This window comes from Lampetra fluviatilis, chromosome 70, assembly GCF_964198595.1.
Source record: "Lampetra fluviatilis chromosome 70, kcLamFluv1.1, whole genome shotgun sequence".
Classification (NCBI taxonomy): Eukaryota; Metazoa; Chordata; class Hyperoartia; order Petromyzontiformes; family Petromyzontidae; genus Lampetra; species Lampetra fluviatilis.
In genome coordinates, this window is record NC_136344.1 from 1,561,299 (window position 1) to 1,575,802 (window position 14,504).

Genomic DNA, 14,504 nt, shown 5'->3' on the forward strand with positions numbered 1-14,504 from the left:
CACACACAGATCCACCGCGGTTCCCACTCGGCCAAATTGTCCATTTGTGTTGGGAAGGCATCGTCCAGTAGTGTGTGGTGGGGGGGGGTCAGGCGGGGTCAGGGAGGTGGGGTCAGGGGAGTGGGTGGGGTCAGGGGGGGGTCAAGGGGGTGGGGTCAGGGGTCAGGGGGGGTGTGCAATGGGTATCCAAGAGGACTTGGTGTGGTGAAGATGACGTCTCGGCAGATTCCGGCACCGGCGACTGCACCGTTCGTCAGCCAGTGGCCCCCCCACCACCACCCCCCCCACCACCACCGCCCCACCACCACCCCCCCCACCACCACCGCCCCACCACCACCCCCACCACCACCACCACCCCCCCACCACCACCACCACCACCACCCCCCCACCACCACCACCACCACCCCCCCACCACCACCACCACCACCACCACCCCCCCACCACCACCACCACCCCCCCACCACCACCACCACCACCACCCCCCCACCACCACCACCACCCCCCCACCACCACCACCACCACCACCCCCCCCACCACCACCACCACCCCCCCACCACCACCACCACCACCACCACCCCCCCACCACCACCACCACCCCCCCACCACCACCACCACCACCACCACCCCCCCACCACCACCACCACCCCCCCCCCACCACCACCACCCTACCACGTCGACGAGCGAGCGGCATCACCAGCAGGCGCCGGTGCCGGCGCCGCGCCGTGCCGGCTGCTGGATGAAGCGCCGAGACTGCCGGGGCGCGGCGGCACCGGCGGCGCCGGCGGCGGCGTCGTTTCGGCGCTTGAGCCCGCGGCGCGCCAGCCCGGCTCGGTCGGCACGCGTCCTGGCCCGCTCGGAGAGCGCCCGCAGGCGGCCCGTCGGGACGGCCGCGGTGACCGCCGCCGCCCTGGCTGCCGTGGCCGTGGCCAGCAGCGCCGGTCGCCCGTCTTGGGAGGAAGGCGGCGAGACGGTGCCGGTGACGGTGGTGGAAGCTGGCGCCGACCTGGTGAAGGGCAGGTCAAGTGGGTGGGTGGGTGAGCAAGTGGGTGGGAGAGCGAGTGAGTTGGTGAATGAGTGGGTGGGTGGGTGGGTGAGTGAGTGGGTGGGTGAGTGAGTTGGTGAATGAGTGAGTGAGTGGGTGAGTGGGTGGGTGGTCAAGTGGGTGGGAGAGCGAGTGAGTTGGTGAATGAGTGAGTGGGTGGATGGGTGAGTGAGTGGGTGAATGAGTGAGTGGGTGAATGAGTGAGTGGGTGAATGAATGAGTGGGTGAGTGGGTGGGTGAATGAGTGAGTGGGTGAATGAGCAAGTGGGCGAGTGTCCGAATTCTTCACCGTCCTCTCCCCTAGGTCAACTCGGCCTCAAATAAGTTACCTGCTGCAAGCGGTGTGTGGTAGTAACGGCATCGCCACTGGGGGGGGAGACCAAGGCGGTCGGGCGTGGTGCCACCCACCCACCCTGTGTGCCACAGCGCCGCTAGCTGCTGCTGCTGCTGCTACTGGCTAGTCACAGCCACTTGCCCCGACATTCTGCTGCAGGCTACGCGGGGGACCTTTGCCTTTGCTGCGCGTGACGGTGCCGGTGCCGGCGGTGCTCACCGTCTGTGCCGGCGTGGTCGCGCCGCGGCGTCGGGACGGCCGATTTGCCGATCGGCCAACGGCGCGGGAGAGGCCTCAGGTGCGGAGGGCGGAGGGGAGGACGGCGGGGAGAGGTCAGAGGTCGTCTCTGTGGGGGGGGGAGGGGGGGAGGGGAGAGGGGGTGAGTGGGTGGGTGAGTGGGTGGGTGAGTGGGTGGGTGAGTGGGTGGGTGAGTGGGTGGGTGAGTGGGTGGGTGAGTGAGTGGGTGGGTGAGTGGGTGGGTGAGTGGGTGGGTGAGTGGGTGGGTGAGTGGGTGGGTGAGTGGGTGGGTGAGTGAGCGAGCGAGTGTGTAAGTGAGCGGTTGAGCGAGTGAGTGTGTGAGCGGGTGAGTGAGTGGGTGGGTGAGCGAGCGAGCGGTCGAGTGAGCGGGTGAGTGTGAGTGAGCGGGTGAGTGTGAGTGGGCGAGCGTGTGAGTGGGCGAGCGAGTGGGTAAGTGGTTGAGTGAGTGGGTGAGTGAGTGAGTCGGTGAGTGGGTGGGTGGCTGAGTGGGTGGGTGAGTGAGCGAGTGAGTGTGTGAGTGAGCGGTTGAGCGAGTGAGTGAGTGGGTGAGCGAGTGGGTGGGTGTGTGTGTGAGCGGTTGAGCGAGTGAGTGGGTGAGTGGGTGAGCGAGTGGGTGGGTGGGTGAGTGTGTGTGAGTGAGCGGTTGAGCGAGTGAGTGTGTGAGTGTGTGAGTGGGTGGGTGGCTGAGTGGGTGGGTGAGTGAGCGAGTGAGTGAGTGTGTGAGTGAGCGGTTGAGCAAGTGAGTGGGTGAGTGAGTGGGTGAGCGAGTGGGTGGGTGGCTGAGTGGGTGGCTGAGTGTGTGTGTGAGTGAGCGGTTGAGCGAGTGAGTGTGAGTGGGTGAGTGAGTGGGCGAGTGTGTGAGTGGGCGAGTGTGTGAGTGGGCGAGTGTGTGAGTGGGCGAGCGTGTGAGTGGGCGAGCGAGTAAGTAAGTGGTTGAGCGAGTGAGTGGTTGAGCGAGTGAGTGGTTGAGCGAGTGGGTGAGTGAGTGTGTGCGAGTGGGTGGATGAGTGGGTGGGTGAGCGAGCGAGTGAGCGGGTGAGTGAGCAGGTAAGTGAGTGGGTGAGCGAGTGAGTGGTTGAGTGTGTTAGTGTGATAGTGAGTGGGTGAGTTAGTGAGCGAGTGAGTCTGTTAGTGTGTTAGTGAGTGAGTGGGTGAGCGAGTGAGTGAGCGAGCGAGCGGATAAGCGAGCGAGCGAGCGTGCGGGCGGTTGAGCGTGCGGGGCTGTCACCTGGCTTGCCGATGATCACCCACCCGTCAGAAGCCTCCACCTGCCCCAGCGACCGTGCCAGGTGCTCGGCACCGTCACCGTCACCGCCGCCAGCGCCGCCAGCGCCAAATAGCAGAGAGCCCAGACGGGTGAGCATGGTGAGAGCGGAGCGGAGACGGGGTGCGGTACGGTGCGGAGCGGTGCGGTACGGTGCGGTAAGGAGCGGTGCCTGGGGGTGGGCGTGGGAGGAGATGGGGGGGGGTGAGAGACAAGGTGGACAGGCGATGATGACGATGATGATGAGAGCCGAAAACTGAAGCCACGACCACCTGCCTACCAGGCGAGGTAGTCAACATCTCATAGCCACCGTGATGATGATGAGAGAGACACAGACTCCACATAGACCTCCTGTAGACCAGGCGAGGTAGTCAACATCTCATAGCCACCGTGATGATGATGATGAGAGACGCAGAAACCACATAGACCTCCTGTAGACCAGGCGAGGTAGTCAACATCTCCTAGCCACCCTGATGATGATGATGATGAGAGAGACGCAGACTCCAAATATCCAGCAGCAGGCGTCAGGGTCACGGGATTGAACCCACGACCTCCTGCGCACCAGGAGAGGTAGTCAACATCTCATAGCCACCGTGATGATACTGATGATGAGAGAGAGACGCAGACTCCACATAGACCTCCTGCGCACCAGGCGAGGTCGTCAACATCTCATAGCAGCACGGATGTTCGCAGTGCAGCCGTGGCCCCAGGGAGGGAGGGAGGAGAGGGGAGGGGGAGGAGGGAGGGGGCAACTATGGCCCCATGACCTTTGTGCTCTGTGACCTCTCACCCCTCCCATGCCCCCACCTTCCCCCCCACCTCCCTACAACTACACTATACACTACATACTATATACTACTACAACTACACTATACACTACAACTACACTATACACTACATACTATATACTACTACAACTACACTCTACACTACATGCTACACTACACTACATACTACACTACACACTAGTGCTGTACTAGTGTCGAATTGGCCACGTTCTGTCTACGTGACAACCCTTACTAGTTGGGCTGTTGGGTGGTGGCGGTTCAACAACACAACATCAAACACATTAACACATTTACACGATCCATCTCGCACTAACAACTCTATTGTGGCTGCTGTTGTTGTTACTGCTGCTGCTGCGCCAATGACGCTGTTGTTGTTACTGCTGCTGCTGTTGTTGTTACTGCTGCGCCAATGACGCTGTTGTTGTTACTGCTGCTGTTGTTGTTGTTACTGCTGCGCCAATGACGCTGCTGTTGTTACTGCTGCTGCTGTTGTTGTTACTGCTGCGCCAATGACGCTGCTGTTGTTACTGCTGCTGTTGTTGTTACTGCTGCGCCAATGACGCTGCTGTTGTTACTGCTGCTGCTGTTGTTACTGCTGCGCCAATGACGCTGTTGTTGTTACTGCTGCTGCTGTTGTTGTTACTGCTGCGCCAATGACGCTGTTGTTGTTACTGCTGCTGTTGTTGTTACTGCTGCGCCAATGACGCTGCTGTTGTTACTGCTGCTGCTGTTGTTACTGCTGCGCCAATGACGCTGTTGTTGTTACTGCTGCTGTTGTTGTTACTGCTGCGCCAATGACGCTGTTGTTGTTACTGCTGCTGTTGTTGTTACTGCTGCGCCAATGACGCTGTTGTTGTTACTGCTGCTGCTGTTGTTACTGCTGCGCCAATGACGCTGCTGTTGTTACTGCTGCTGCTGTTGTTACTGCTGCTGTTGTTGTTACTGCTGCGCCAATGACGCTGCTGTTGTTACTGCTGCTGTTGTTGTTACTGCTGCTGCTGTTGTTACTGCTGCGCCAATGACGCTGCTGTTGTTACTGCTGCTGCTGTTGTTGCTGCTGCCGCTGCTAATGACGCTGCTGTTGTTACTGCTGCTGCGCCAATGACGCTGCTGTTGTTACTGCTGCTGCGCCAATGACGCTGCTGTTGTTACTGCTGCTGCTGTTGTTACTGCTGCGCCAATGACGCTGCTGTTGTGACTGCTGCTGCTGTTGTTGCTGCTGCCGCTGCTAATGACGCTGCTGTTGTTACTGCTGCTGCGCCAATGACGCTGCTGTTGTTACTGCTGCTGCTGTTGTTACTGCTGCGCCAATGACGCTGCTGTTGTTACTGCTGCTGCTGTTGTTGCTGCTGCCGCTGCTAATGACGCTGTTGTTGTTACTGCTGCGCCAATGACGCTGCTGTTGTTACTGCTGCTGTTGTTGTTGCTGCTGCCGCTGCTAATGACGCTGTTGTTGTCACTGCTGCTGTTGTTACTGCTGCGCCAATGACGCTGCTGTTGTTACTGCTGCTGTTGTTGTTACTGCTGCCGCTGCTAATGACGCTGTTGTTGTCACTGCTGCTGTTGTTACTGCTGCGCCAATGACGCTGCTGTTGTTGTTACTGCTGCCGCTGCTAATGACGCTGTTGTTGTTACTGCTGCTGTTGTTGTTACTGCTGCGCCAATGACGCTGCTGTTGTTGTTACTGCTGCTGTTGTTGTTACTGCTGCTGCTGTTGTTGCTGCTGCCGCTGCTAATGACGCTGCTGTTGTTACTGCTGCTGCGCCAATGATGCTGCTGTTGTTACTGCTGCTGTGTCAATGACGCTGCTGTTGTTACTGCTGCTGCTGCGTCAATGACGCTGCTGTTGTTACTGCTGCTGTGTCAATGACGCTGCTGTTGTTACTGCTGCTGCTGCGTCAATGACGCTGTTGTTGTTACTGCTGCTGTGTCAATGACGCTGCTGTTGTTACTGCTGCTGCAGTGTCAATGACGCTGCTGTTGTTGCTGCTGCTGCGCCAATGACGCTGTTGTTGTTACTGCTGCTGCGTCAATGACGCTGCTGTTGTTACTGCTGCTGCTGTGTCAATGACGCTGCTGTTGTTGCTGCTGCTGCGCCAATGACGCTGTTGTTGTTACTGCTGCTGCGTCAATGACGCTGCTGTTGTTACTGCTGCTGCGTCAATGACGCTGCTGTTGTTACTGCTGCTGCTGCGCCAATGACGCTGTTGTTGTTACTGCTGCTGTGTCAATGACGCTGCTGTTGTTACTGCTGCTGTGTCAATGACGCTGCTGTTGTTACTGCTGCTGCTGCGCCAATGACGCTGTTGTTGTTACTGCTGCTGCGTCAATGACGCTGCTGTTGTTGTTGTTACTGCTGCGCCAATGACGCTGTTGTTGTTACTGCTGCTGCGCCAATGACGCTGCTGTTGTTACTGCTGCTGTGTCAATGACGCTGTTGTTGTTACTGCTGCTGTGTCAATGACGCTGCTGTTGTTGTTGTTACTGCTGCGCCAATGACGCTGTTGTTGTTACTGCTGCTGCGCCAATGACGCTGCTGTTGTTACTGCTGCTGTGTCAATGACGCTGTTGTTGTTACTGCTGCTGTGTCAATGACGCTGCTGTTGTTGTTGTTACTGCTGCTGCGTCAATGATGCTGTTGTTGTTACTGCTGCTGCTGTGTCAATGACGCTGCTGTTGTTACTGCTGCGTCAATGACGCTGCTGTTGTTACTGCTGCTGTGTCAATGACGCTGCTGTTGTTACTGCTGCTGCGTCAATGACGCTGCTGTTGTTACTGCTGCTGTGTCAATGACGCTGCTGTTGTTACTGCTGCTGTGCCAATGACGCTGCTGTTGTTACTGCTGCTGTGTCAATGACGCTGCTGTTGTTACTGCTGCTGCGTCAATGACGCTGTTGTTGTTACTGCTGCTGCGCCAATGACGCTGTTGTTGTTACTGCTGCTGCGCCAATGAAGCTGCTGTTGTTACTGCTGCTGCGTCAATGACGCTGTTGCTGTTGTTACTGCTGCTGCTGCGTCAATGACGCTGCTGTTGTTACTGCTACTGCTGCGTCAATGACGCTGCTGTTGTTGTTACTGCTGCTGCGCCAATGACGCTGTTGTTGTTACTGCTGCTGCGCCAATGAAGCTGCTGTTGTTACTGCTGCTGCGTCAATGACGCTGTTGCTGTTACTGCTGCTGTGTCAATGACGCTGCTGTTGTTACTGCTGCTGCTGTGTCAATGACGCTGCTGTTGTTGCTGCTGCTGCGTCAATGACGCTGCTGTTGTTACTGCTGCTGTGTCAATGACGCTGCTGTTGTTACTGCTGCTGCGTCAATGACGCTGTTGTTGTTACTGCTGCTGCGCCAATGACGCTGTTGTTGTTACTGCTGCTGCGCCAATGAAGCTGCTGTTGTTACTGCTGCTGCGTCAATGACGCTGTTGCTGTTGTTACTGCTGCTGCTGCGTCAATGACGCTGCTGTTGTTACTGCTACTGCTGCGTCAATGACGCTGCTGTTGTTGTTACTGCTGCTGCGCCAATGACGCTGTTGTTGTTACTGCTGCTGCGCCAATGAAGCTGCTGTTGTTACTGCTGCTGCGTCAATGACGCTGTTGCTGTTACTGCTGCTGTGTCAATGACGCTGCTGTTGTTACTGCTGCTGCTGTGTCAATGACGCTGCTGTTGTTGCTGCTGCTGCGTCAATGACGCTGCTGTTGTTACTGCTGCTGTGTCAATGACGCTGCTGTTGTTACTGCTGCTGCGTCAATGACGCTGCTGTTGTTACTGCTGCTGCTGTGTCAATGACGCTGCTGTTGTTACTGCTGCTGCTGCGTCAATGACGCTGCTGTTGTTACTGCTGCTGCTGCGTCAATGACGCTGCTGTTGTTACTGCTGCTGCTGCGTCAATGACGCTGCTGTTGTTACTGCTGCTGCGTCAATGACGCTGCTGTTGTTACTGCTGCTGTGTCAATGACGCTGCTGTTGTTACTGCTGCTGCTGTGTCAATGACGCTGCTGTTGTTGCTGCTGCTGTGTCAATGACGCTGCTGTTGTTACTGCTGCTGTGTCAATGACGCTGCTGTTGTTACTGCTGCTGCTGTGTCAATGACGCTGCTGTTGTTACTGCTGCTGCTGTCAATGACGCTGCTGTTGTTACTGCTGCTGCTGTGTCAATGACGCTGCTGTTGTTACTGCTGCTGCTGTGTCAATGATGCTGCTGTTGTTGCTGCTGCTGTGTCAATGACGCTGCTGTTGTTACTGCTGCTGTGTCAATGACGCTGCTGTTGTTACTGCTGCTGCTGTGTCAATGACGCTGCTGTTGTTACTGCTGCTGCTGTCAATGACGCTGCTGTTGTTACTGCTGCCGCTGCTAATGACGCTGCTGCTGTTACTGCTGCTGCTGCTGTTACTGCTGCAGTAACAGCAGCAGCAGCAGTAACAGCAGCAGCAGCAGTAACAGCAGCAGCAGTAACAGCAGCAGCAGCAGCAGTAACAGCAGCAGCAGCAGTAACAGCAGCAGCAGCAGCAGTAACAGCAGCAGCAGCAGTAACAGCAGCAGCAGCAGTAACAGCAGCAGCAGTAACAGCAGCAGCAGCAGCAGTAACAGCAGCAGCAGCAGTAACAGCAGCAGCAGTAACAGCAGCAGCAGCAGTAACAGCAGCAGCAGCAGTAACAGCAGCAGCAGTAACAGCAGCAGCAGTAACAGCAGCAGCAGTAACAGCAGCAGCAGTAACAGCAGCAGCAGTGACAGCAGCAGCAGTAACAGCAGCAGCAGTAACAGCAGCAGCAGCAGTAACAGCAGCAGCAGTAACAGCAGCAGCAGCAGTAACAGCAGCAGCAGTAACAGCAGCAGCAGCAGTGACAGCAGCAGCAGTAACAGCAGCAGCAGCAGTGACAGCAGCAGTAACAGCAGCAGCAGCAGTGACAGCAGCAGCAGTAACAGCAGCAGCAGTGACAGCAGCAGCAGCAGTGACAGCAGCAGCAGCGACAGCAGCAGCAGTGACAGCAGCAGCAGTAACAGCAGCAGCAGTGACAGCAGCAGCAGTAACAGCAGCAGCAGTAACAGCAGCAGCAGCAGTAACAGCAGCAGCAGTAACAGCAGCAGCAGCAGTGACAGCAGCAGCAGTAACAGCAGCAGCAGCAGTGACAGCAGCAGCAGTAACAGCAGCAGCAGCAGTGACAGCAGCAGCAGTAACAGCAGCAGCAGTGACAGCAGCAGCAGCAGTGACAGCAGCAGCAGTGACAGCAGCAGCAGCAGTGACAGCAGCAGCAGTGACAGCAGCAGCAGTAACAGCAGCAGCAGTAACAGCAGCAGCAGTGACAGCAGCAGCAGTGACAGCAGCAGTGACAGCAGCAGTGACAGCAGCAGCAGCAGTGACAGCAGCAGCAGTGACAGCAGCAGCAGCAGTGACAGCAGCAGCAGTGACAGCAGCAGCAGTAACAGCAGCAGCAGTAACAGCAGCAGCAGTGACAGCAGCAGCAGTAACAGCAGCAGCAGTGACAGCAGCAGCAGCAGTGACAGCAGCAGCAGTGACAGCAGCAGCAGTGACAGCAGCAGCAGTAACAGCAGCAGCAGTGACAGCAGCAGCAGTGACAGCAGCAGCAGTGACAGCAGCAGCAGTGACAGCAGCAGCAGTGACAGCAGCAGCAGTAACAGCAGCAGCAGTAACAGCAGCAGCAGTGACAGCAGCAGCAGTGACAGCAGCAGCAGTAACAGCAGCAGCAGTGACAGCAGCAGCAGTGACAGCAGCAGCAGTGACAGCAGCAGCAGTGACAGCAGCAGCAGTAACAGCAGCAGCAGTGACAGCAGCAGCAGTGACAGCAGCAGCAGTGACAGCAGCAGCAGTGACAGCAGCAGCAGTGACAGCAGCAGCAGCAGTGACAGCAGCAGCAGTGACAGCAGCAGCAGTGACAGCAGCAGCAGTAACAGCAGCAGCAGTGACAGCAGCAGCAGTAACAGCAGCAGCAGTGACAGCAGCAGCAGTGACAGCAGCAGCAGTAACAGCAGCAGCAGTGACAGCAGCAGCAGTGACAGCAGCAGCAGCAGTGACAGCAGCAGCAGTGACAGCAGCAGCAGTGACAGCAGCAGCAGTGACAGCAGCAGCAGTGACAGCAGCAGCAGTGACAGCAGCAGCAGTAACAGCAGCAGCAGTGACAGCAGCAGCAGTAACAGCAGCAGCAGTAACAGCAGCAGCAGTGACAGCAGCAGCAGTAACAGCAGCAGCAGTGACAGCAGCAGCAGTGACAGCAGCAGCAGTGACAGCAGCAGCAGTAACAGCAGCAGCAGTGACAGCAGCAGCAGTGACAGCAGCAGCAGTGACAGCAGCAGCAGTGACAGCAGCAGCAGTGACAGCAGCAGCAGTGACAGCAGCAGCAGCAGTGACAGCAGCAGCAGTGACAGCAGCAGCAGTGACAGCAGCAGCAGTAACAGCAGCAGCAGCAGTGACAGCAGCAGCAGTAACAGCAGCAGCAGTGACAGCAGCAGCAGTGACAGCAGCAGCAGTGACAGCAGCAGCAGTGACAGCAGCAGCAGTGACAGCAGCAGCAGCAGTGACAGCAGCAGCAGTGACAGCAGCAGCAGTGACAGCAGCAGCAGCAGTAACAGCAGCAGCAGTAACAGCAGCAGCAGTAACAGCAGCAGCAGTGACAGCAGCAGCAGTGACAGCAGCAGCAGTAACAGCAGCAGCAGTGACAGCAGCAGCAGTGACAGCAGCAGCAGTAACAGCAGCAGCAGTGACAGCAGCAGCAGTAACAGCAGCAGCAGTGACAGCAGCAGCAGCAGTGACAGCAGCAGCAGCAGTGACAGCAGCAGCAGCAGTGACAGCAGCAGCAGTAACAGCAGCAGCAGTGACAGCAGCAGCAGTGACAGCAGCAGCAGTGACAGCAGCAGCAGTGACAGCAGCAGCAGTGACAGCAGCAGCAGTGACAGCAGCAGCAGTGACAGCAGCAGCAGTGACAGCAGCAGCAGTGACTCCACGTGTAGCTTTCCAGCTGTGGTCGAGAGCAGGTCCAGACCCATCCCCACTCACACCCCCTCACTACTAAGTGGTGGTGATGTCACCACTGTGCCAGGCTAGGTGCACAACAACATCTACTAAGTGGTGGTGATGTCACCACTGTGCCAGGCTAGGTGCACAACAACAACTACTAAGTGGTGGTGATGTCACCACTGTGCCAGGCTAGGTGCACAACAACTACTACTAAGTGGTGGTGATGTCACCACTGTGCCAGGCTAGGTGCACAACAACAACTACGAAGTGGTGGTGATGTCACCACTGTGCCAGGCTAGGTGCACAACAACATCTACTAAGTGGTGGTGATGTCACCACTGTGCCAGGCTAGGTCCACGTCAACTACTACCAAGTGGTGGTGACGTCACAACTACTAAATGGTGGTGACGTCACCACTGTGCCAGGCTAGGTGCACAACTACTAAGTGGTGGTGACGTCACAACGGTGCCAGGCTAGGTGCACGTCTCCAACAACAACTACGGAGTGGTGGTGACGTCACCACTGTGCCAGGCTAGGTGCACAACAACTACTGAGTGGTGGTGACGTCACCACGGTGCCAGGCTAGGTCCACGTCAACAACAACTACCAAGTGGAGGTGACGTCACCACTGTGCCAGGCTAGGTGCATGTCAACAACAACTACTAAGTGGTAGTGATGTCACCACGGTGCCAGGCTAGGTCCACGTCAACAACAACTACCAAGTGGTGGTGACGTCACCACTGTGCCAGGCTAGGTGCACAACAACAACTATTAAGTGGTGGTGACGTCACCACTGTGCCAGGCTAGGTGCACGTCAACAACAACTACTACTAAGTGGTGGTGACGTCACCACGATGCCTGTGCCAGGCTAGGTGCATCACGATACGTCTCCAACAACAACAGCTGTTCGTTACTAAGCGACAGTGGCGGTGACGTCACCATGGCTCTCGTACCAGGCTAGGTGCACGTCTCCAACAACAACAATAACAGCTGTTCGTCGCTAGCGACAGTGGCGGTGACGTCACCACGACGCCTGTACCAGGCTAGGTGCACGTCTCCAACAACAACAACAGCTGTTCATCGCTAAGCGACAGTGGCGGTGACGTCACCACGGCGCTCTCGTGCCAGGCTAGGTGCACCAGGAGACGATGTCAACAAACGCCAACCCAAAACGATCCCCAATCAAGCGCGCAAATTCTCATCGTCCACACGACGCGAACCGACTAACAACCGATGGATTCAAATGTAGTTAATATATTTGTTAAAACAATATCAATGTTTACCTGTTAAAGAGTCTCACGGTTTAGATGTAGGCCCCAGGATCTGCTCGGTTGCCGGCTTTTCAGCTTCTGTCGCTATCGGCACCGGGGCTCGGTGGTTTTATTGAACGATGCTCGTCGCTGATTGGTTCCCCCCCGACACTTACGGGTGGCCACACCCCCTTTCTCACCCCCTCCCTCCCGCTTTCTTTAGCCCCGCCCCTAAATGGAGGTGTCGACCAATCAGCGTTTGCCGCGCGGTGGTTTGGCGGGGTTGGGGTGGTGGGGTGGGGGGGATGTTTGGGTGGAGTTGGGGGCGAGGGAGCCACGCCCCAAACGTGGCGGTTGGTGGTGGTGAGGGGGTTGGAGGGGCGGGGGGATGAGGGGAGGGGTTGGAGGGGCGGGTGTATTGGGGGGGAGAACCCCCCCCCGCCCTCGCGCGATGACGTCACGCGTTACCATGGAAACGTGTTTACATTTCTTAGGCCGGGTTCTTCTGTGTATACTCGAGTATATCAATACTTTGCATTTATTGTTGTTATACTTTTAAGTTTGTATACTTGTGTTATTTATTTATCTCCACTACGTAGCCTATTTATTATAATTAAAGTATTTAATATTGTTGTTACGCCATGGAAACGTCTTTAAGTTTCCTAGGCGAGGCCCTTCCACAGTAGGCCTCAGTGTTTACAATCTATAAATAAACTTACAATGTATTGTTCTTATATTTTTTAAGCTGATTTATTTGATGTTGTTTATTTAGCTCCACTGAGGACGCCCGTTCATTACTATTAAAAGTATTTAATATTGTTATTGTTAGGCCATGGAAACGTGTTTACGTTTCCTAGGCTAGGCCTTTCCACATTAGGCCTCAGTGTTTACAATCTATACATAAACTTACAATTTATTGTTCTTATATTTGTTTAAGTTCATATACTTGAGGTTGTTTATTTTTACTAAGGCGCCCGTTTATTGCTATTAAAGTATTTAATATTGTTAGGCCAAAGGAACGTGTTTACGTTTCCTAGGCGAGGCCATTCTGCAGTAGGCCTCAATGTTTACATTCTATAAATAAACTTACAATTTATTGTTCTTATATATTTTTTAAAGCTTATATAATAGGGGTTGTTTATTTAGCTGCACTAATGACGTCCGTATTTTTTTTATTATTAAAAGTATTTAAAGTTACCATTATCCTTTTATGATCCATGATCTACCAGTTAATAGGTACGATTTTAAAATACTAAACATAGCATATTTATATCTTACAAAGTGATTGCTTTACCTTGCCTATAACTTATACTTTGACATTCTGATCCAACCCAACTGGACATCTTAAAAATATCTTTACACTAAACTTACGTCGAGACATTAGAGACCCATAGAGATACATAGAGACCCATAGAGACCCATAGATACAGATATACTGGTAGGATCCTCTTGGTTACACCAGCCCACAGGGGATTATTGTGTCCGTCCGTCGTGCAGGGAGGGGCTGGGTGGGGAGGGGCTGGGTGGGGAGGGTCGGGCTGGGTGTGGGGATTGGGGAGGGGCTGGTCACCCCGTGGTGCCCTTATAAAACTCAACGTTTAACCTACTCACGCCGGCTTGTGCCCACCCTCACAGTCGGGCATATTTGCGGAATACACCACGCCGCCGTTGACCCTGGCCATTGACCGAGCAACCCAACGTTCCTACCAGCTCCCTCCGCAGGAATGTGTCACAGAGACCCATGGAGATACACAGAGACCCATATAAATTATACATAGAGACCCACACACATACACATCTTCGGTCACAGCATCAAGTTCACTGACCACTTCAGCTACCTCGGTGTCATCCTAGATTCAACTTTATCCTTCGACCGTCAAACCAACCATATCATCAGCTCATGTAACTTTCACCTGAAGGCTCTCAGACACGTACGTCCTCTCATCTCCACTGAAATTGCCAACACGTTGTTGGCATGTTGCATAGTTGGGTCTCGCCTTGACTATTGCAACTCCGTCCTAGTCCGGACCTCCGCTGGCAACCTAAAGAAACTTCAAAGACTACAAAACAACCTCCTGGCACGCGTCGTCACTGCCCACACTCATCCCCGTCTCGACTCACTCGCTTGTCTCCGTGCTCTCAACTGGCTCCCCATCGCCAGTAGGGTCACATACAAGACCGCCTGCCTCTGCCACCACGCCTTCACATCCGCCTGCCCGCCGTACCTTTCTTCATTATTGACAACTTGCAGCTCAGCGCACGGCAGATGCCTGCGCAGCGCGACTCACGACCTCCTCTTGATACCAAGATCCAGGATGGTCATCGTGTCTATACGCCGCTTCTCGGTGGCAGCCCCAACAGTCTGGAACGATATCCCTCTGCACATTCGCAGCATCACCTCAATCGCCTCCTTCAAGAGAGACTTAAAAACTCACCTCTACAAACCATGCGCTTTCGAGCGACTCTGAGCTTGGCTCCGCGCCTCTGAGTTGCGGCCACTACGTCTGCAAATTTGCGCGCGTTACAAATTAAACTATTATTATTATTATTATAGACTAAACTAATCGGTGTTTATGTTAGCAGGTTAGGAGTAAAAGC

At 55.3% G+C, this 14,504-nt stretch overlaps 1 protein-coding gene across 1 annotated transcript; it reads right to left on the bottom strand.

Moving 5' to 3' along the window:
- Positions 1–666: 666 nt before the first annotated feature.
- On the bottom strand, positions 667–12,102 carry LOC144952903 (uncharacterized). Its single transcript, XM_078883385.1, has 4 exons — positions 11,940–12,102; positions 2,863–3,070; positions 1,596–1,722; positions 667–1,003 (listed from the first exon to the last, which is right to left on the bottom strand). Exons 2-4 carry the CDS (start codon positions 2,996–2,998, stop codon positions 691–693), a joined length of 576 nt encoding a protein of 191 aa, XP_078739511.1. The 5' UTR covers positions 2,999–3,070; positions 11,940–12,102; the 3' UTR covers positions 667–690.
- Positions 12,103–14,504: the final 2,402 nt, after the last annotated feature.